Raw genomic sequence first — 24258 nt, forward strand, 5'->3', positions numbered from 1 at the left:
AGAGCACCAAGGACACCCCTCTTCCTTCACTTATTATTGGCATGAATAAGATTCTAAACAATGGTACCTCAGCTGCCTACAATCTTCTTTTGCTTTATACAGATTTGGACACTTATTAATACCCTTGGTACAGACTCTGCAGATCTCACCCATCAACTACACAGAAGTGGACTTTCCCTATGATTCCACTTGACTAGGGACTTTTTTTTTTTTTTTGCTATTTACAAGGCACTTATTTTGGAATGTAAAGGTCATCCCTTCATCCAGTCCTTCCTTGCCTTTCCTTGTGTGAGCACTGTTTATAATTTTTTTTCACTCCCAACTCTTTTAAGCACTGTGCACTGAATGCTATGTTTCGTTTTGTTTTTAACCATTTAATCATGTCCAATTCTTGGTGACTTTATAGGCAAGTGCTCTCCATACTACCCTGTCAAGCACAGCTTCTCTCAATTGTTGTATGATCAACTTTGCATCAGAATTGATGTTATCAAGCCAGCCTGTTGCCTCTTCTTCTTTGTCCACTAACCATTCTTAGCATCATTGCCTTCTCCAATGAATTTGCAAGCCTAACATGGCCAAAGTAAATCAGATGTAGTCTTATGATTTTATCTTCCAGTGATGTGTTTGGGTTTTATACAATTTAACACCTCTCTGTTAGTTACTCTAGCTGTCCATGGTATACGCAAGCACTACAGTTCAAAGGCATCAATTCTTCTTCAATGAGCCATTCTCAGCGTCCAGCTCTAATAATGCTATATTTATTGCAAATATGGATGGTTAACCCTGTTAACTGAGTTGAGCTGAAAGAAAGCAACTGGCCCAAAGTCACCCACCTGGTTTTCTTGCCTAAGTCAGGACTAGAATTCATGGTCTCCTGGTTTCTAGGTCAGCACCTTAACCACTATACCAAACTGAGTCTCCACATTGAAAACCATATTTGTTGTTGTTGTTAATTGCGAAATCGTGTCCAACCCATCGCGACCCCATGGACAACGTTCCTCCAGGTCTTCCTGCCCTCTACCATTTTCTGGAGTCCATTTAAGTTCACACCTACTGCTTCAGTGACTCCATCCAGCCATCTCATTCTCTGTCGTCCCCTTCTTCTATTGCCCTCAATCTTTCCCAGCATTAGGCCCTTCTCCAGTGAGTCCTTCCTTCTCATTAGGTGGCCAAAGTATTTGAGTTTCAACTTCAGGATCTGGCCTTCTAAAGAGCAGTCGGGGTTGATCTCTTCTAGGACTGACCGGTTTGAACGCCTTGCAGTCCAAGGGACTCGCAGGAGTCTTCTCCAGCATCATAGTTCAAAGGCCTCAATTCTTTGGCGCTCAGCCTTTCTTATGGTCCAACTTTCACAGCCATACATTGCAAGAAAACCATATAAAACAGATTAAATAATATACACAGTATAAATACGGTAGCTTTGAGCTATATGAGCCAAAGCACAGGTCACATACGCTTTAAAATGTATGTTGTAATAACTGGAGTTAATTTTGAAAAAAAAAGGGGGGGGGAGAATTATAGGGAGTTCCTGTACATGTATTTTTCTATTAAACATGTGGCCTGGTTAAGCCTCTTTTTTCTAAAAGCAAATTTAGTGTAATATATAGTTTGAGCTTAATATATCTGATTGACCTTAAGGAGACAGCCCATTTTAACCTATTTTATTTATGCATTGATAAATCATTTTAATTCATGTATTGCTTATTATTTAATACATAGCTTTAGCTGTGGCATTTTGTACCTATTTCGCTGGTTAATCTGCTTGTTAGGTGTATATGATGGCACTAGAGGGAAACCAGACCATCCCATCTTCCTTTGCAATTAGGAATGCCTGCTTGTCAAGATGATAACAGCCTGGTACCAAGTTACTTAGGAATGTTTGTTAGCTCAGGAATGTTATTGTAAGATAAAAGCCTTTGAAGGAACCTTATTCTACTTATGATTTCATTATGCTTATGATTTAATTATGTTTAAGTTTGACATTAGTAATGTTAGTTTGTAGCCATTTTATATAAATTTGCTTATATGCAACCTTACAAGTGCCTCATATCAGGAAATTACTTACATAAAAGCAAATGTTTCATATATATTGAAAAAGCAATGTCTCATGCCAAATATACAGGAGATTGCTTACATGGAAAAAGCAAGGTAAGGTCCAGTGGTCCAAGAAATAAGGAGGAGGGGGAAGGAAATGAGTTACGGTTGGAACTTGGATTGATGTATATGAGTCATCATCTTGGAATTTGTTTTTCTGTGCTTCCTTGCCCCTGGTACAGAGACCTGGATCTCTTTGTTCTGAAAGAGTATACAGGTAGAAGAAATCTCTTCTGGGTGTACAGCCACAAAGAGGGAGAAGATAGAGTTACCCAACTCTATCTTGGCCAAAATAAAGTTGTTTTCTTTGCTGGAACCTCGGCTCAGGAGTTTCTTTTGGCTCTTTGAAATTTCTGAGTAGCGCAGAGAAGTCTGTGAGGTTAAGTGGAAAACCTTACAACTCCAAAAAGAGATATGTGCTCACTTTGAAATTTCCTCCTGGGAAACCTTTTATTTTCAAATAAAAGCCTTACTCCTTTCCACCTATGTGGTGTGGTTTATCAGGCCTGGACACAGGGTGAAGATCCTGAGCTTTCAAGATAACAGCCTTAATAAAGAGATAGACAAAGTGGAATAACTCAGAAGTTCATGTGTATGACTTTACTGTGAGCATATATACTGGGTATTTTCAGCATCATAGCCCTTGTATGGGGACTATGAGGTCATCTTACACCTATAGACCCCAGTTACTGCAATAGGCACTCTTTTGGGGAAAGATTGTCCTCCCCTCAATCTGAAAGAAGGAAAAGCTGTTGGTGTTGCTGCTGCTTCTTCCCCATATCTACTCTGTGTAGAGTGTAGCTGAATAGAGCAGTGTATTGCAACCCTAGCAACTTTAAGATGTGTGAACTCAATTCCCAGGATTTAAGTACTTCCATATTGGCTGGAGAATTCTGGGAGTTGAAGTCCACAAATCTTACAGTTGCCAAGATTAAAAAATGCTGGAATAGAATCTTATTTCTTTCATATTTGTAATTTTTTTTTCTTGGCTGATATTTGTATTTGTAATTTAGAAAAGGAAGAATAACCAAATGAATCAGTCTCTGAGATTGTGCTGCCAGTGTTGTAAAAGATGTTCTTTTCAATTCTCTATGTCTCTGGAAGTACAGATCCTAACCCTCACTGTATTTCGTTTTCTTTGTTCCTACAGGCATTTTTAATGGAAATATTATTTAATGGAAATAAGGAAAAGGCCGTTTTCCCTTTATTTGCCTTTATAAAGAAAAATAATATATATATAATATTTCCCTGGAACATTTTATTCTATGTTACTTTGCTTTGAAACATTAAAAGGGTATTCAAACAAACTTCTCTACATTTGAGTGGAACAATAAAGCAAAAATATGGACTACAAGAAGTTACAAGAGAGTAATTGGAAAAGGGGTGTTGGGCTATTAGTCTCTTGCATTTAACATTTAAAATATATCAGTTCAACCTATTTCCACCAAAGACACAGTATCTTGGGACTAACTTTAGCACAATCCAACAAAGTAATTATTAGTGGTGGTGGAATTACTTATATAATTAAAAATACCCCCACCTTGTATTTGGTAACATGTTTTGGGCCTAGTTGCCAAATCCATCAAAATGGCTTTCAAGTGTTCCTCATGAGAGATGTCCCGTACTGGGAAACGTTGCACTGGAGCCACGACTTTAGAGAGGTAGAAGAGAGGAACTTGTAAGTAATAAGCAAGCTACAAGAGAGATGATTTTGTCAAGGTAACATTAACAATGATTTGTTTTGATTGCCTCTCACAACTAGATATGAAATCATACCGTGGTTTAAATTTGAACAATGCCATGCCATTTGTTTTCATCCTATCTTGTTCACTAGAACCTCAGCCATATAACCTCATAAAAGGTGTGCTGGCCAATTTCTGATTTGTTTTCCTTCCAATTTTCAGTTAGGACTTTAGTTATAAAAGAGCATTTTGCCTGGATGCTTCTAAAGTTATGGGAGACTTTTTAGAAGGGTTTTTTGGGATACGTATCTGCTAGGTCCTATAGAGGTAGTAGGTTCTGGAACGTTACAGCAAATGACAGTACTTAGCTGATCTTGAAAAAACTAATTATAGGTAGTCCTCGACTTACAACCACAACTGAGCCCAAAATTTCTGTTGCTACGCAAAACATTTGTTAAGTGAATTTTGTTCCAATTGTTAAGTGAATCACTGCAGTTGTTAACATAGCAACATGATTGTTAAGTGAATTTGGCTTTCCCGTTGACTTTGCTTGTAAAACGGTTGCAAAAGATAATCAATCACATGACCTTTGGACACTGAAACCATCATAAATATTTATTTAATCACATGACCATGGGGATGCTGGAATGGTAATAAGTGTGAAAAATAGTCAGAAATCACTTTTTTTAGTTCCGTTGTAATTTTGAATAGTCACTAAATGAACTGTTGTAAGTCGAGGACTATCTGTACAGTCAAACGAGGTGGGAAATCACCAGGAAACTCTAGAGCTGTAAGAAGTTTTTTTATTTTTTAAAGGCAATGGCAAACTGCTTGCATAAAACCAAATCACCAACATGGATGTTTGCATTTAGAGACCAGGAGCCAAGTTTGACTCACTAGCTCAAAAAGGTAATGCTTGTGGAATTTTGCTGGAGTATAATCCCAGCCACAAAATTATATATTGGATTATAGTTTTTTTAAATTTACAAGCTGCCTCATATTCTTTGAAGTGTACAAAATAAAACACAGTACAAAACATAATATAGTAATAATAAATCTGTAATCAATAGTCAAGAATAATGAGAAGGAGCTTCCTTTCAAATGTGGAAGTTATACAAAGGATGAGAGACACCACTGCAGTTTGTTGAAATGTGTCAAGGTTCTCTGTCTAAGAAAATATGCCAATATGAGTTTTCAGATTTTACTTATTGGTTTAGAACAAAGATAGCTGTTTACTACTTAGTATAACAGCTATCTTTGTTCTAAACCAATTATTCTTGAGCTCCACATACAGTATTCTCTCAAACTATGCCTTGAACTGAAAAAAATGTATGGCAAGGTTTTTCTTTAATATAAAACAAGCACCTACAACTATTTATAACCTTGTTCTTCATGGTCTCCAAAATATTTAGACAATTTTTAACCTGGGTTGTTTGAGACTGTTGAAAAACAAACAAGTTGATATTATACAGTTTCATATCAGACACAGTAGTTTAGAATGTAGTTTTACTACAAAGTGAATTCCTATTGAGTTCCAAGATGGAGCAGGACAGCTTTGCATCATAAGATGTTTCCTTTCAGCATTCCCACACAGCAACTTAAAGTTGTGCAGGAGGGTGGTTTAAGTACTGCAAAGTTCTCTTTTGCAAAAGTGGTATTTGTTATGCTCTGCGGAGGAAGGAGAGAAATCAGACTTCAGCCCTATCTTTTATTTATGTTCTGTATCTAAATCATTTTTTATTAAAAAAACCTGATTCTGTTGAAAAAAGAAGTCTGTTTTATATTTTGACTATCTACATACCACTACAGATATTTCTGTGGACAGCTGTTCATTTTCTGATTGGCCTGGCAGTCACTTTATGAAAATGTTCATTGCATTTTATCTAACTGATTAATGTGCCCCAGATCAAAAAGGATGAGGTATCCCAATTTCATTGATATTAAATCGGTCTGGGAAAATATTTAACCATCTTAAACAATGTGTAATTAATGCTTGGTATCAACATTTGCTCCCTTTAAGAATTTTTCATTTTGCACTAAATCAGTATTATCTACATTTTCAAAGCAATAGTCTTTTTCTATGAAAAACAACATCAAAAAAAAAAAAAAAAAAGCAGGAGCATTCTGACATTCCCAGAATGCTAGATAAGGAAAGGGTTAAGCAGGGAAACTTGAAGGTTGAGGGAGAATGAAAAGGGAGGAAATGAGGGTGAGAAAAGCAATAAAAAGCAATTTAGCCAAAGCAACATTTTTTCTATTTTTATCTTCTCTATTCTCATAGTTTTACAAATTAGCAAGGGTCAAGACTTGAAAACCAGTTAGAAATAAACTAGGATTATAATCTTGGCCATAATGAACATAGCACACTGGCATTTTAAAGTAAGTTTAAATCATGGCTACAGGTTGGGAAGAATTGCAAAAAAATATACAAAAAGATTTTGTTTGCGAGTCAGTAACTTCTGAAGATAAATCCATGGCTTTTTTGAATATTTACACTAATGTTTTGAGACTTCACCCTCTTTGAACTAGCAAAGCTGATTGACATGGGTAACTTAAAACTCTATTACGGTAGGAGAAGGTTTTTGAAAATCAAAGGTGTAGAACAGCCAAAGCCCTCCAAATATCACTTCAAGAAAAAGATACTTCTTTTAGAGGTAATAGATTAGGTTCTGCCTTGTGTGTGCAGTACTTTCCTAAGCTTCTGTCAATGTGCATTTTTAAAATCATGATTCATAGGGAAAGTAAGGACTTATTCTTATCAAAATGTTCCCAAAGAATGCAATTTGAGAAAACACTGTTTTCTGTATAAAAATATATCCATCGTATTCTATTTGTATAGTGTGTAGGTATGCAAAAGATTTCTTTTTGCTATATTTCTCTTTTGCTTTGCCAATATGTTATATACACGGACGGACCTATAGAAAGGAAATTTAAAAGATAGTGGCTAAAGTATTATGAGCACTGGTCATATTACATGAGATTTCATAAACCATTTTTACAAACTGAATCAGTGTTGGGACAGAAGATCTTTTCTGTCATTCTTCCTATGGTTGACAGCCTTCAATATTTATCTAGAGAGCATTTTTACCTCTGAACTCAGAAAAAAAAACTGTCTTAATTTTTATTTAATCCAGGCAAAACACATAACTGTGGCTTAATATGGATTAGAAAGTCTACAATTTACTTAGTTCATAATGAGGGAAGGGCCAGGGAAGCTTATTTCATTGAGATGCTTTTATCACTAACTCAGTGTTTCTCAACCTTAGCAACTTTAAGATATGTGGACTTCAACTCCTAGAATTCCACATACCTTAGAGTTGCCAAAGTTGAGAAACATTGATCTAACACTTCACCAACTGGGTTAGAGAGAAATATGAGCCACTATATCTTTTGTGTAGTAGAAATTTAAATAAGTAAAAAACACTTTGTATTAAACCCTCCGTCTGCTTAGTCAAAAATAAGCTTTGGGAAAGTACTTTGAGGATGCTCATCTCTAAAGAGGTGAGCATATGTCCAAATTAAAGATAGCATGTAGAGCATTTGGAGAGGATTCCCCTTCTACTTAAGCTAATCATTTTGCACTACATGCACCCAAGGAAAAAGTGTTTACCTGGGATGGGTTCGGTTAACCTTTTTTCCTTGCTGAGACGGTGCCCATGGAAGGATTCATTCATGGAAATGGGACCCCTCAGAAGAAATGACTCTGTGGAGGTGTGATCTGGGGGGGCTCTTAATAAAGGCAGTAGATAGGTCCCTGAAGTCCTGGAATGGCTCTGATCACAAGGGGAAGGTGAGAATTGTCTTGCAGGAGATCCAAGAAAAAATACATACGGAAACAAAAGAGTTTTTACTTTAATTACTGAGCAATGACCCCTGGAATTACACATCACACATCACCCACCCTCCTGAAAAATCACCCAAAATATTGCTAATATCTTCTATAATTGCTGCCATCCCATAATAGAATGCTACGGGGGAGGGAGGATTTTGTATATCTGAGGAAAAAAATAGGTATTCAACTTGAGTGATCAATCAAGCCAAGTCAATACTGTGATGTCCCAGCATATGCATTCAATACAATCTATTCTTGCTGCCGCTTGTCACACTAGGATGGCATCTGCCCCTCCACCTCTTGGAGATGGTTTTTGGATGTTGCCAGGAATCAACATAGTTCCACAGCAACATAAATTTACTACAAATCATCATCATAAATACATTGTCGTGGGTTACCCGCTGTTCTTTCCTTAGAAGGTAGACTTCCAGACATATTTACATGATTGTAGTTAAAAGTTACACCGAACAGAACTGTATCTACAGGGACATACTTGAATTGGTTCTTACAGTGGTACGGCCTTTAGCAGGATTGTCAAATATGAGTTTGTCTTAGACGTTCATTCTTTCTTTGTGCTTTTTTGACACGTACACTGAGAAGCACATGGGAATGAAAACCCTCCACCCACTGAGGGAAATATATTAGCACCAAAGTTTATTAGAATGTTCCATTTTCGATAGATGTGCTTTTTTTCAACATAGGCTCAGCCCTGCATCTGAGGTATTCAGCTCTATCTCAAACAGAGGCATTCAAGACATACAGAATATGCTGAAATGCTAAGAAGACATGAACTATGACCGTATCAAAAGGGACAAGAAAATACCATGGCAGATGGAATTAAAAGCCCATGTTTACAGTTTGAAAAGCCATTACTTCTCTTCCCCCCATCCCCAACCTCTTCTCATAAAATATATAATGTATTTGCAATTCAGTGGATGACCTTAAATCAAGTCAGGCCACTGCACTGTACTATAAATAGGACTGCATGCATACCTTTTCCTCTGAGTGCCACTGCTGACCAGTATGTTTGGTGGTTGTGGGCCCTGACTATGCAGGAGGAAAGTGTCTATGGTTGACACGGTGGCTGATGCCTCCTCACTTACTTTAGGGCTGCCGATTTTGGTTTTCCCAAGTTTGCCTTTGCTCCGCCGGGACTGCTCATGATCAAACTCTAAGTCTTCCAAGCGTTGAGTCAGGGCGAGTTTTTGCTGGATAGCCATCCTCAGCAAAGAATTTAAGGTGTTTTTCTCATCCTCTGCAGCTGCCAATTGCCTCTGCATCTCATCCAACTGGGTGACATACTCATCACACCTGGAGGGAAAAAAGGAAAGAGGAACAGGTCAAGCTGTCCTGGTCAGCCTTTTTTTTTTCTTTTGCATACATCAGGCATGTCAAACTGCCGACCCATGTGCCGGATGCGTCACACCGAAACCGTGCCCACACCATTGCCAGCAATGGGGGGAAAGCCCCGATATGTCATGCGATGTCATATGACGTTGCGAGTTTGACATGCCTGGCATACATGAACCATGTGGACATCAGCACCAACACTTTCTAAGTGGGGAGAGGGGTCCTGACAGTGAGAAGAATCAACCAATGGAACAGACTGCCTTCAGATATTGTTGGTGTTTCATCACTTCCAAGAAGAGATTGTCAGAAATGATGTAGGGACTCCTGCTTGGGCAGGGCGTTGGACTAGATGACCTGCAAGGTCCTTTCCAACTCTGTTATTCTATTCTATTCTGTTCTATTCTAAAAGTCATTCCTTTGGGTTTCAGCAGCATCAAAGATCTTTTGAGGCACTTCAGATTTAAGATAAAAAGGAGCTTCATAGAGGCTAAAGTTGCAAACCTGGCAACTGTCAGCAATTCTTTAAAACAATTAGACCTTTCATCAGGAGTGTTGCCCTGGCTTGTTCACACCTCCACACATTCCAGAGCAGCTTTTGTTCTTTCTGGCACAGCTAATCTTACCATGGATATACTCTATCTATTCTTCTTCCAAAGCAACTGAACTAAGGATAACGTAGGGACACAAATCCATAACAGTAAGTGCTGCCTAAAGCAGAGCACTCCAGGAGACCCACTGAAAGAAAATATAGTCCTTGATTACCAATTGCCTCATTTAACAACTGTTTGTAAAAAAAAAAAAGCTTTGCAACCTTCCATTTATGACTGGTTTCATGTGGCCCGTGAAGCCATCCTGGAAACAGTGAGGGAACGGCCCCCGCTGCCTTGGCCCTGGCCCAGGCCGGCCGAGAACCAATGTACAATTTTGTGGTGGCCATCTATGCTGAAATGCATTCAGCTCCACAAGGCTGTCTGGAAACAGCGAGGAACCAGCCCCTGCTGCATCAGCCCCACCTCTTGGGTGCATGCTGGGAAGGTGTCACCCTTTGTGAGGAATGAAGAAATGCACCATCGCCTGGAAGTGGCCAGCAAATGGCCCTCGCCTACTTCACATATCCAGCTTGATGGGCTCTGCCCTTGTCCCACCCCTTTCTGCCAGAGACTCTCAGATCTGTTCCACTCCTGCCCAGGCCCCCACAGGCCCCCTTGACACGAATGATGTAGAGCTGGCCATGCCCACCCAGTAGGCCACACCCACTCCATCCACGCCCACCCAGTAGGCTGCACCCACCCTGGCCACACACCCCCCAGGGCAACCGCAATGCTGATGCGGCCCTCAATGAAATTGAGTTTGACACCCCTGTTTTATTGTATTCATAGACCAGCTATCTACTGACAGCACTCTCCTTTTGCTGCGACTATATTTCTTACTTTGAAAGTGACTTCTGCTACTACATTTACACGGGCGGTTTTTAGGGTAGGAAGATGACTATTTCTTTTTTTAAAAAATTACCTTGATGCTTGATGTAATGATCACTTACAAATTGAAACAGAAATTATCCATGATACCAAAACAGCATTTTTCCAGAGAATCAAATGCTGGGTTATAGTTTCAGTCACTGAGTGAAGAATCTGTAATTTTACTGAATTTTTTTTCTGTTTGCTTACCCAAATATATATTGTGTATAAGCCAAATTTTAGAAAATCACATTATGCTACATTTAAGTGGAGTCTGACCCCATTATTTATCAATGGCTCAGACTTAATTCTACAAATGTTTTAATGGCTAATTTAAGCAAGAGGTTATAAAATAAAACCAATGGGAAATAAGAATGGTACTTTTGTACATGCAACGTACAGAATCAACAGATTTTGGAAAATTGTATTAAATAGTGTAAGTGAAAGATTTCTTCTAGAAGCTTAATCTACCTTTTTTATTACTTCCTTTCACTAAAAGCAAAGTGCAGGGACTTCTTTTATGACCTGCCACATGGTGTTTGTAAAGCTTGTTTAAAGTTAACAATGAACCAAGAAAAGAAAAACAATATTTTTTTAAAAAAATTACTTGTTTAATTTGATAAAGTATCAGGTTAAAAAAAAGTTGACATTTTAGAGGATTTTTAAAAAGTCATCTGCTTTGCCTTCCTTCTAAACTACAAAATCCTAAAATTTAAATATTGTGGAGGATACCTTTATTGTTTGTATGCACCTATCTGTGTGTTTACAACTTCCCCTATTCAAAGTGGGAGAGGGTTAGATTAGAATAACCATCAGCTTAATTGGTTCCCACAGGCTAAGTATTCTACATAATAAAGTGTTCTCACACAGGGACAGTCAGATTCCTTTGTACTCTTTATCTGTCTTCCTTATCAGGGCTAAAATAATTATTGGTCAATGGTGAAATGTGTAGTACGCTCAACTTAAATCTCTACAACTCTTTATAAGAGTTTGATTGGTGTTCTTCTCTCTTGATAGCTGGAGAACAGAGACTCTTTGTAACTTGTTAGCTTTAATAAAATAATTCTTGGATCATTTCCAATTGCCAGTATATTCTTAAGTGTTTTTTTTCCCATCAATATATCTTGAAGCCCAATTTCTTTTCTTATCAGCTTCACCAGTCCAGGTTATGCTCATTTTTATCCTTTTAAATAAATAAGTGTGGCCTTGGCAAGGGCCACACTTGGAATACTACATCCAGTTTTGCTCACCACGATGTGAAAAAAGATGCTGAGACTCTTTAGAAAGAGTACAGAGAAGCGCAACAAAGATGATTAGGGGACTGGAGGCTAAAACATATAAGGAATGCTTGCTGGAATTGGGTATGTCTAGTTTAATGAAGAGAAGGACTAGGAGTGACATGATAGCAATGTTCCAATATCTCAGGGGCTGCCACAAAGAAAAGGGAGTCAAACTATTCTCCAAAGCACCTGAAGGCAGGACAAAAAACAATGGATGGAAACTAATCAAAGAGGGAAGCAACCTAGAATTAAGAAAACATTTCCTGACAGTTAGAACAATGAATCAGTGGAACAATCTGCCTCCAGAAGTTGTGAATTCTGCAACATTGGAAGTTTTTAAGAAGAGACTGGACAGCCATTTGTCTGAAATGGTGTAGGGCAGAGGTCTCCAACCTTTTGAGCACCAGGAATCATTATGTGGAGAGAGGTTTTTCCACACACAGGAGGGGGCTTGATTTCGTGTGCTGCCTGCATCCCACAAATGGGGCTTTGCTTTTTTTTATGGCCTGGTTGCTTGCATGCTGCGGCCTGGTACCAATCCATGGACCGGTGGTTGGGGATCCCTGGTATAGAGTTTCCTGTCTGAGCAGGGGGTTGGACGAGAAGACCTCCAAGGTCCCTTCCAACTGTATTATCATCATCATCATCATCATCATCATATTAGCAATTCTTTTTTTTTTAAAGAACAATAGGAGGGAAAGGAATCATGCTTACTGACTTTACTGTACCTTCACAAATTAATACTATGAACAGATCAGAATCTCATGGACAAATTATTTAGGGATGCAGATATATAGAGCTAATACATAATTATGAACTGATTGTTCTGGAGAATTTTTCTGCAGATAAAGTTAAAATCAGCTCTTGCCTGAACCCCTGGAGAACAGTTGGCTGAGACAATGGCTTCAAAACTGCTAGGAATATAAAACAGCTCATAAACAATGTCCTAGAAAAACTGCTCCTAAAGAGCTTGTAAGTCAGCACCCCTAATTCCAGTGCCTTTTCCCTCCATCTTGTTGTCCAGGATTCTGATGACCAAGGATTGTATGTTTTATGGGAGGACCCACCTTTCTTCAGATCTGAAAAAAAGAAGTGTGACTCAGAGAGACTGGTCTTTGCCTCTTTTTTCGTGCCAAGTCAAACCTAAACTCCTGCTTAACAAGCTAAATTCCTGTCTTGACAGTTAGTTTTTGTACCTGGTTGCAAACATGGCTCTCAAGGATGAGAAGGTTGCTGCATCTTCTTTCAAAGCTTTTAATTCGTTGCGCAGTTTAGTCATTGTTTCTGTTACCATGGCTTTCTCGTTCTCGTATTTATTTTTCAGGTTGGCCAGGGCCACTTCTGCTGTCTAAAACAAAGATACATATCTTGTGTCACAAGCAAAGAATAAAAGCTTGCTGTTGAAATCATTCTGGATTCTTCCAGGTTTATGCATTTATTATAAAACATATGTATTTATTTTCATCTGGTTGATACAAGTACGGGATTGAATTCAAAGGATAACTTGGAATTTTCTTCTTGGCTGAAAAGAAAGGTAAATCCATAATAACTAAGTATAATGTGCCTAAAAGGAACAAAGAAGGCTTCCTCAATTGAACAATATAGAACTATGTTTTTCAAACTTGACAAGATGTATGGACTTCAACTCAGTGGTGGGATTCAAATATGTGAACAACCGGTTCTCTGTGTGGATGCCACTTCCAGAAGTCCGTTCTGGGCTTGGGTAATAAAAAATTAGCTATCGGTTCTGTCGAACTGGTGCGAACTGGCTAAATCCATTACTGCTTCAACTCCCAGAATACCTCAGCATACTGGGTAAGGAATGCTGGGAGTTGAAACTCACACATCTTAAAGTTGTCAAGTTTGAAAAACACTGATTTAGAAGGAGACAAATGTCGAGAAAATCCCCTTCTTCCATTAAGAGATTAAAAGGTTGGGAGGGAAAATAAAGTTTAGGAATTTCAAATAGAAGAACCTTTTTAGAAACATGAGATTACAGTAGAAGATTTTAAGAAAATATTTATGTATTGGAATGGAGAATTTGAAGGATATATACCAGTGGTGGCGAACCTTTTAGAGACTGAGTGCCCAAACTGCAACCCAAAACCCACTTATGTATCATCGGGTGCCGGGTGGGTGTGGCCCATTGGGTGGGTGTGGCTGTGGTGGTCATGGCAGACTGGGTGGGCGTGGCCAGGATGGGCGTGGCCACCTCAATGTTACTCGTGGGGAGGGACGCCTGTGGGGGCCAGGCAGAGCCTCTGGTGGGTGGGATGGTGGGCAGGAGGCTCGTCCTGCGGGGTGAGGTGAGGTGAGGCAGGGGGCAGGGCAGGGGTACCATTGCCACAGGGCAAGGCAAGGCGAGGTAGGGGCAGCTGCTGCCTGACACCATCGGCACCCACACACAGCAAGCACATTGGGGCCAACTGTGTCCATCAGTAGCCACAGCCTGCTGGCCCCTCGGTTTCAGTGTGATGTAGCTGTTTGCCACCTCGCGCATCGTGGAACTATGGGTAAAAAACTTCCACGGAACAAGCCGGGCAGAGGTAAGGAACTGGTATACCGGTTTCTTACCGCTGCCCGGCTTGTTCCGCAGCCTCATGGCAGCGGCATAGGGCAGGAGGTGGCAAACGACAGGTTTTGGTGTGACACAACTCTTTGCCTCTGGCCACAGCCATTTGCCGTCTCATGCGTCGCACCCAATGCCACTGCCGTGAGGCCGTGGAACAAGCCGGGCGAAGGTAAGGAACCACTATACCAGTTTCTTACCACCGCCTGGCTTGTTCTGTGGCCTCATGGCAGCGGCAGTGGGCAGGAGGCGGCAAACGGACAGTTTTGGTGCAACGTGGCTGTTTGCCACTTCAAGTATTGCGTCCAATGCCGCTGCAATGCAGCTCGGCCATGGAACAAGTGGGGCAGGTTCCCCCCTCATCTGCCCATTCAGCTACAGCTTTGGTGGCTCTGTAGGCAGAGTTGCGAAGTTCTCTGACAGAGAAGAGAATTTCACAGCTCTCCTTACAGAGCCACCAAAGCTGCAGATGGAGCGCCGGAGGCTCAGGGAGGGAGGGCGCTGAAGTGGGCAGTCAGGCCATTGGCAAGAGCAATGTGGTTGAGCGGAAAGTGGCCTCAGAACAAGTGGGGCAGTTAAGGAAAGAAATCCTCACTCCCCCCAGAAATTGCCTTTCTTTCCTTACCTGACTTCCAGCCCCGTGCCATTGCTCCTTTGCAATCCGCCGCCACGTGCAAGGAAACAAAGAAAGCTTTTTTTGGGGGGGGGGAAGGTCAATCAATCAATTCCAATTTCTCGTGAAAGATTGCGAAGTTGGAATTGATTGAATGATTGATTCCGTTTCTCCATTCGCTTCTCAGCTTTCATTGTGTGTTTGTGGGACCATGGGTAAAAAACTTTCATCAGACTTTCTAACTTCTTGAGATCTCACAAGAAGTTAAAGTCTGATGGAGCTTTTTTTTTCCTATAGTCCCAGAAAGACGGCGAAGGCTGAGAAGCGAATGGAGAAACGGAATGCAGCTGAAAGGTAGGTTAGTAAAAAATGCTCGGGGAGGTGGGGGTGGGCATGGTAATCTTACCCTGCGCGGGTATTGATGCAGGTTGCTCATGGACGGGACTGAAGGCCTAGGACTGGGGTGACGGTGCACGTACCCACAGAGAGGGCTCTGCGTGCTACCTGTGGCACACATGCCATAGGTTCGCCACCACGGATATATACTATAGTTAAAATGAAGATGATTTTAAGTTAGCCTTCTTTCCCAACACATCTGAAGGGCACCTGGCTGGAAGTCTGATTTATGGAAACCTCTATTTACATTGTAAAAATTACACCAACATTGAATACATGATATGTGCTAATGTGCTGTGTTGAGGTATGTCCATGTAGTGGTAGCATGTATTTAGGCCTTCGTAGGATTAGGACAATATTGGGTTTGTATCAGGTAATACAGGAAAAAGTCAGTTATATGCTTTCTGAAATGTTTTATCCCTTTTCAGTTCCACTCTTTTATACCTTAAACACAGAAGTACATGACCTCTGGGGTCATAATGGCAATTGAGCCAATTTCTTGTTCTTGTTTTGACCACAGTTTTTCACATTCATTCATGTTCTTACCACAACTTTCCACACTACCGTTCCAGCACATATCATTGTAAAATGCACATACCTTTGGAAAACCAGTTCCTCAATTCCCATACTTTCTGGTTCCTTACTCTAAGGATATGAGGAAATATGTAGACGCAAATATACAAAAGCACAATGTTATATACAAGGCCACAGTTCAAGCTTTGGTTAAATCACTCTTAACAGGCATTTAATTAACAACTATTTCTGGTAGTTAGCAATCTCCTTTTTTTATCAAGAAGATACTAAACCAGATATAAAACTGAATTTTTTTTTCAGTTAATCATAGAGCAGTAGATTTGGCTGGAACATTGGTTCTTTTTCACTAAGGGATAATATATGCTATCTTTTCAATTTTAACATCCATATTTTATTTTCATATTTGAAATTAATATAATGTTCCTGATAAAGTGGTACCTGGAAAAATACTGATGGTCCGACAAAGGATGTGTATAAAAAGCAGATGGCCCAACAAAAATGTGGGTAAAAGAGAGGTTTGTTTTGCTTACAAGACAACTCTTAAATTTAGGATGGCCAGACATCCTGTTCCCAGCTCTGCACATGATATATTACTAACTGCCTGTCACATGGATTATCTAAATTGCTTAACACTTGATATATTGCTGATTGCTAAAAACATTCCAATGTAAACGAGGAGCTATCGATTATAGATCTGTCTAGTAGTTTTCCTATGTTAGAATAAGGACCTATAGAATGTAATGTGACCTAAAAATAACCCCCGCCAGAAAGGGTTATAAAAATGGTCTTCAATGTACAATCTGAGTTCAGACTGTTTAAGCCAGGATGGCTCTCTGAACCTGCGCGCAATAAACGTCCCTTTCCTGAAAGAGCTGATTCAAGTCTTTGATTTCTACAACATTTTCTGGTGCATTGGCCGGGAAAAGCTTGAGTGAGGCGATATTTCGCTGAGGACGGCTGGACCCTTCGGACCTGCTGGTAAGCCATCTCTGAACAATTCTCCAGGCGCCATGGGGGTGTGTTTCCTCCAGGAGACAGCTGTGGCTTCGCAGCAGAGCCGACAGTACTGAAGGCCAGTCCAAGAACCCTTTGGGAAAGGAAAGGAAGTCTGAACCAACTCCTGGCCAGGATGGGTGTAACTACAAGGCAGGCGAGTATGTGTTTAAAGTAATGGTACCTATCTCACTTGAAGATAGACGAGGGGGCCTGATCACTCCCCTGGACTCGGGACGGCGATCCTAATGAAGTCCGTGTTAGGTTGTGTGGGTGGTTAAGCCAGTGCATTCCCTACGAATGACCGCCGGCGCTGTAGGTCATTGGCAGTGTGTTAGGATGGGGGGGGGGCGTAATATGGGTGTGGGGTGGCCCCCAGAGGGGACTTTTAAGAAAACTATCCTAACCAATTTTAGTATATAGATCAGTGGGGGGATGCAGTAGCAGGACGAGCTGATGAGTTATTGCAATGTCAAGCTGAAATGCTTCGTTTGTGTGTGGCTAGACCCAAAGGAAAAAAAGCTTCAAGTACAAACTAAAAGAGTGAAAGATGTGAAGATTTCAGAAACTAAGGTGTCAGATGCTAAGAAGGAGATAAGGATGGAGGTAGAGGAGTTGATTCTCAGACCTCCTCCCTACGTTCCACCTTTCTCCCCCTCCCCCCCCAGTGCCGGCTGTGGCAGAGCCAGCAGCCGCTCTGCCGGAGGAAGGGCTGATTGCCCCTGCTGTGTCCGAAGAAAGGCAGCCAGCTGTGAGACGAAAACAGAAAGGGGGAGGCTGTCAGCCCCCAAGGAGGAAGGGGATTTGGAAGGTCTCTCTGTAAATGTGAGGGGAGAAGCAAGTAAAGAGGAGCAATTGTTGAATATTTTGTTGACTCCCAAGGAAAGGGAGAAGGGGAAGGCTGCTGTTAGGCAGTGTTTGAAGGATAGGTTGCCGGCTGTATGAGATACACAGCCAGAGATGGAAGCCAGGGCACCAGAAAAGGACCCTGAATGGAATACACAAAACCCAGCACACATGACTTTGTTAAAGGAATATCAGAATTTAGTAGTAGAGGCTCTTTGCAAGGCTGGAAAGCCTTCAGTGAATGTGTTAAAGCCGTCTTTTGTGATGCAGGAGGCAGATGAAAGTCCGGAAAGTTTTTTTTTTTGCAAAGACTGATTGAGGCTTATGAGCTTTATACACAGGTTGATCCAAGGAGTGCAGACAAGGTGCGAATGTTGAATGAGAGGTTCATAGAACAGAGTTATGAAGATATAAGAAAGAAGTTGTAGAGGTTAGAAAGAGCATTAGGAAAGAACACTACAGAATTGTTGGAGGTGGCTAGGAAAGTGTTTGTTAATAGGGATAAGGTGGAAAAACAGGAAAGAGATGCTAAAATGCATAAGAAAATTGAGTTGTTGGCGGTGGCATTACAAGGAGGGATCATGCTGGGACCCAACCAGTGTGCTAATTGCAAGGAGGGAGGTCATTAGCAAAGAGAATGTCCAAGAAGGCAGATGCGAGGTAGAGGTTGGAGAGGAAGAGAAGGCAGAGGATGTAGAGGTGTTGGCAGTGGGCCCCCCCTGCACTCCCCCTTCATGGGTAGAGGGCAGAGAGGGGCTCCAGGGATGGTAAGAGATGGTCTGAGGAATGTAGGAGATGGTTTGAGGAATGTGACAGATGAAAATAGAAATAGGGAGATTGAAGGAATTGGATTGGCAGGAACTAACTGGTCGGATTGACGGGGACCTGGCTTGGAGAAAGCCCCCCCTGAGCCATTGGTTACTTTAAATATAGGGGGCAAACAGACAACGTTTTTGGTGGATACTGGAGCAGGAAGATCAGTTGTGGATTTGAAAGCAGAGTCTTTGTGTGTGAAGTAAATATGACTGTTACTAACCTCAAGAGAAAAGAAAAAAAAATATATATATAACCTCACTCTGTTTGTCTGGCCAACAAACAAGGTGAAGAAAGATGTGTTTGTTTATTTATTTATTTTTTTCTCTCCCTCTTAAGAACAGCCCAAAGTTACCTGCTCAGGCAGGAAATCCTATACCATTTTCTTGCCCATTCTGCTCTCTCCCTTTTGCAAATGTTAGTGTGTTAATGCCCTTTTCAAAATCTATCTGCAGACACAACCCCTAACCCCCTGTTTTTTTTTTCTGGCTGTGTTGCTTTGAGAGGGAGAGAGATAGAGAGAGAAAGGAGAAAGGGGGGGTTGATCTTTTTAACTTTTTCTCTGCTTAGAATTCAGGTTTGAGAAAGGTTGGGTGGCTGTGAAAATTTAATGCCCACTTTTGCAATTTTTTTTATTCAAAAGAGGAGTCAGTAATTGTTGGACAACTTTTTTGGGAAATTTTTGAGTTTAAATTGTTTAATATCAACCAAAAGAGTTTGCTTAGATTTGTAAATGTTTTCCCTATTTAATGGAAATTTAATGGAAATCTGTTTCCATCTGAATGGAATTTGATTAAATTGGGATTTGACTAACTTTATATTAAAAGCAATACTAGAGTTTAGAAAAAAAAAAAACTTTCAGTAACTCAGAATATCTTATTAAACTTGTTTATTTTTTTGTGTGAAGTTAGAACGAAGTTGAGAAAAATTTTGGGATTATAAATAGCTATGCTGTTTTGAGTAAAGATTTGTATGCAAAACTGTTAGAAAAAGAGCTTGTGTTAATAAATGCAAACAGGGTTTGGTGAGCTCTCCTTTGTTGGTTCTTTGCTAGGTAATTTATTTATAAACAAGGACAAAGGTTGGAGGAGGTTTTGGCCCAGAAGTGTGTGCGTGGGGGGGGGGGAAAGGCAGCCAGTGGCATTTTTATCTAAAATTGACATTTGGGGACATCTTGGTGGTTAGCATTTCTTATCAAGTGTGGACAATTTTAATCAGGAAGCCTAAAGGAGGTATACACTTGTTCATAGCAAAGTGGTTTTCAGTTGTGGATTTGAAAGATGCTTTTTTCACGATTCCTATTCACAAGGATAGCCAGCCGTTGTTTGCTTTTGAGTGGGAAAATCCAAATACAGGGCAAAAAGCACAGTATACCTGGACCAGGCTGCCACAGGGCTTTAAAAATTCACCTACCCTGTTTGGAACAGCCTTAGCAGAAGATTTACAGCATTTTGTGCATTAGTCAGACGGAAAGTGAAGTATTTGGGGTCTGAGATTGAGGAGGGGCATAGGGCTTTAGGCTGGGAGAGGAAACAAGCTATGCTAGCTATTGCTGAACCCCTTAATAGGCGGCAACTGAGGGGCTTTTTGAGTTTGGCAGGGTTTTGCAGGATATGGATACCAAATTTTGCTCTATTATCAACACCTCTTTATTCAGCTACAAAAGGAGGTGATAGAGAACCTTTTGAATGGGAGGGAGAACAAAAGAATGCCTTTAGGGCAGCTCCAGCTTTAGCCTTGCCTAACTTAGAAAAGCCTTTCAATTTGTATCAGCAGTCAAAGGTTTTTTAAGTATCAGGCGATGATGATTGAAAATCCTCAAGTGAAATTAGTGGTGTCTAACCGGCTAAACCCTGCCACCCTATTGCCCACAGAAGTGGATTCAGAACACAACTGCTTGCAAGTTTTGGAAACTGTATATTCAAGCCGTCCGGATTTATCTGATATTCCTCTTCAGGATGCTGCCCTGAATTGGTATACAGACGGCTCGAGTTACATGCAGGATGGGAGGAGGGTTTCTGGATATGCGATTGTGAATGATGAGGAAGTGGTGGAAAGTAGTCCGCTAGGAGCACACTGCAGTGCTCAAGTGGCAGAATTGTGGGCATTAATTAGAGCATTGGAAAGAGCTGAAGGGGAAACTTTAAATGTCTGGACAGATAGTAAATATGCTTTTCTAACTCTGCATGCTCATGGTGCTGTGTATAAGGAGAGGGGATTCAGGGATTCGGCTGGCAAACATGGGTTACATGGACACTTGATAAAGCATCTTCTCGATGCAGTACAAAAGCCAGCAAAGGTTTCAGTTATGCATTGTAAAGGGCCATCAGGGAGGAGTATGGGGGAACTGAATAAGCAAGTGGAAAAACTTAGGGACTATGTTGTTGAACAAACACCTTCTAAACTAATAACAAGATGTCATCCCTTTAAACCAGGGGATAAGGTGTGGGTAAAACATTGGAAACATGAACAACTGGAGGGGAGATGAAAAGGACCTTATGAAGTAATAATGGCCTCTCCTTTAGCAATAAAGATTGCAGAATCTAAATCTTGGATTCACTGGACCAGAGTTAAAGCAGCTGCAGAACCTCTGTGGACAGTGAACAGGGACCCCAAGGTTCCCACCAAACTCACTCTTAAAACGTGTTTAGTATGTTTAATGAATATTTTATTGTTTGTAAACCAGATATTGTATTAGTACAAGTGTATCCTGCACATATATCTACGGCTGCCTGGCTGAAATTCAACCCCCTGCTAAGCCACACCCGGAAGCTGGCTTTCTACGCACGGGAGAAGAAAGGATGAAAGGCTTCCTTCTGCTTTTATATAGTACTGTTGTTGCATGTAATAATGTTTGTCTTTCTAATTTAGGCCAATGGAGCAAGCCAGAAGAAGCTCCACGCCTTATCCAATCTTATGCTATAGGCACGGGCACTTGTGAAGGTCACCCCCCTATTGGATTTTCCCCAGAATGCTGGAATGGTAGCTGGCCTCATCCTTGTCAATTTCCCCAAGCATTTGACAGAATAGTTAAAGAAGCCTGTATTACAAGACCACCTGTCAATCCCGAAGCCTGTCAGTATGTTGGGTATATTCTTAGGAAAGGCATATGTGTAAAGGCCCCATATAAGAAGCCTCCTCCTCCTGTTACTCTGGAGTGTGGGCCTCCATTATTCTGGGGATGGGAGCGGGTCACCCTAGTCTCGCAGTTGAAGACGGGATGGAAGGGGACTTGCATCGTACATGTTATCCCGGTGGAATTTGGAGTAACTATCCAAAGACCCCCGAGGAAGCGCCCAGAGAGAAAGCGAAGTAAAAGGTCCCAGCAGAATAAGGATATGCCCCATCCATTGGAGTCAAGGATGCAATATAATTTGTGGGTCAATTGGCTAAACTAGCCAACACAACTGATTTTTGCCTTTCTGAAGCATATGACATGGAAAATTTGCTGTCCACATGTTTAATACCCGTATGTGTTCCTGTCACAGCAGCCAAGGAGTTCAGTCATCACGAGTTTAAAGAACATATAGGCTATGAAACAATGTACAGCTGGGGTCACATTTCCAAGTTTCTACCCACTGATGCTTTAGCTTTAAATACTCCTAATGTAGCCATTCCAGAAGACTTACAATGTGCACATATCACGGGGTGTGAGCAGAATACACCTTCACCTCATTGCCTGAAAGTGAGCCAAGAAAGGCTAAATTGCACATCTTTCCAAACAGTGTCTTTTGGGTATGCAAACATATGGTTACCTAAAGGGTGGTTCTTCACATGTTGGAATTCCAGAGACAAGAGTATAACAACATACATACATCAGACCCAAGTGTTATGGAATGAAACTTATCTGCATAGATGAGATAAGTCTCATCAGGGGGGAATAAAGTGGTACCTGGAAAAATACTGATGGTCCGACAAAGGATGTGTATAAAAAGCAGATGGCCCAACAAAAATGTGGGTAAAAGAGAAGTTTGTTTTGCTTACAAGACAACTCTTAAATTTAGGATGGCCAGACATCCTGTTCCCAGCTCTGCACATGATATATTACTAACTGCCTGTCACATGGTATATCTAAATTGCTTAACACTTGATATATTGCTGATTGCTAAAAACATTCCAATGTAAACGAGGAGCTATTGATTATAGATCTGTCTAGTAGTTTTCCTATGTTAGAATAAGGACCTATAGAATGTAATGTGACCTAAAAATAACCCCCGCCAGAAAGGGTTATAAAAATGGTCTTCAATGTACAATCTGAGTTCAGACTGTTTAAGCCAGGATGGCTCTCTGAACCTGCGTGCAATAAACTTCCCTTTCCTGAAAGAGCTGATTCAAGTCTTTGATTTCTACAACACTGAGAAATGTCTCAACAAACATCCAGGATATATTTCAAAAATCAAGTATCCATGACATATTAACTAATCAAAGTGTCACAATATCTCAAAATATCTAAACTATAGAGCTCTAATTTCTGAAATTTAAATATGAACAATTCCATAATGAGGAACTTCATTAAATATATTGTAGGATAAAATGTCATATTCATATGCCATTCCTGCTACCTTCTCTATTCATGAAACTCACAGCCTCACCTGAAGCCAGAACACACAAGATTGCAAGAAGAAATAATGGTGCGAGAATCCCTTAAACTTATTTCAGCCAATAATTAACAGCCAGATAAGTTCAGCCAGGCTGAAACTGATAAAACTATATCGCTCACAAAGAATAGCAAACAGATGGGAAGCCCCTTCCCCTAGAGAATGAAATATTTGAGGGAATATTATATTCCCTCTAAAGGACAGGAGGAGAAACATGTTGTTAAAGGCAGAAATAGGAAAAACAGTTTCAAGCAGAAGCCTGAAGTCTTTAGAAATGGAAATTTTGGGCCCCCCATTCATAAGCAAAATGCCTTCAGCCACAGCTCCCACAGAAGGATGGAGCTGATGGGATTAGAATAACAGAGACTCCTAAAATCTACAATCCCCATCCAGCTCCAAGGACATGATCTCCCAGCCACAATGGGAGTCAGGCAACAATATTTAGAATAGGAAAAGGGCACATTCAAACACAGGTCAAAGTACATTTCACAAGGAACAGGCATCTCAAACACAAAGTCCCAAAGTAAAGTGGGAGGCTGGAAAAATATTGATTGTCAGACAGAAATTGTGGGTGAAAGGGAGGTTTTCCTCTTCCCAGACAACACTTAAATTTAGAAATGCCAGATATCCTGTTTTCAATAGAGCCGAGGTGGCGCAGCAGTTAGAGTGCAGTACTGCAGGCCACTTTAGCTGACTGTGTTCAGCAGGTCAGTGGTTCAAATCTCACCGGCCCAAGGTTGACTCAGCCTTCCATCCTTCCGGGGTAGGTAAAATGAGGACCCAGATTGTTGGGGGCAATGTAAATATATATATACATTGCTTACTGGTGTACACCGCTTAGAGAGTGCTTGCACTTAAAGCGGTATATAAGTCTCATAAATAAATAAATAAATAAATAAACTCTGCACGTGATATATTGCAAACTGCTTATCACTTGAAATATTGCTAACTGCTAAAAGCATTCCTATGTTAAATGAGGAACTATAGATTATAACCATGTCTAGTAACCTTCCTATGTTAGAATAAGGAACTATAGAATGTAACCATGTATGGAATATGTCTTGATCAGGAAATACTTACGTATTGGGGGTTATAAATATGATCACCCATGCCCCTGTTGAGCGTTCAGACCCTTTAAGCTGTGATCAGCTCTCTGAACCTGCGCAAATAAACTTTCCTCCCACAAAAGAGCTGACTCAAG

General features: G+C 40.6%; 1 protein-coding gene across 7 annotated transcripts in view; it reads right to left on the reverse strand.

The window, feature by feature from the left end:
- Positions 1-2574: 2574 nt before the first annotated feature.
- The window catches only part of BICD1 (BICD cargo adaptor 1), a 93064-nt gene continuing 71380 nt past the window's right edge, over positions 2575-24258 (reverse strand). For 3 of the 7 annotated variants that reach the window (XM_039332960.1, XM_039332968.1, XM_039333011.1), the window contains 4 exons: positions 12892-13043; positions 8602-8919; positions 7387-7577; positions 2575-3745 (listed from right to left, as the gene is read on the reverse strand). In XM_039332960.1, the coding sequence (XP_039188894.1) occupies positions 3567-3745; positions 7387-7577; positions 8602-8919; positions 12892-13043 (840 nt within the window). In that variant the 3' untranslated portion in view covers positions 2575-3566. Of the gene's footprint in view, positions 3746-4696; positions 5445-7378; positions 8920-12891; positions 13044-24258 lie in introns of those variants that run through there. The other 4 variants (XM_039332978.1, XM_039332995.1, XM_039333003.1 and 1 more) reach the window with 4 other exon arrangements.

This window comes from Crotalus tigris, unplaced genomic scaffold, assembly GCF_016545835.1.
Source record: "Crotalus tigris isolate CLP2741 ecotype Arizona unplaced genomic scaffold, ASM1654583v1 scf7180000017625.6296891, whole genome shotgun sequence".
NCBI lineage: Eukaryota > Metazoa > Chordata > Lepidosauria > Squamata > Viperidae > Crotalus > Crotalus tigris.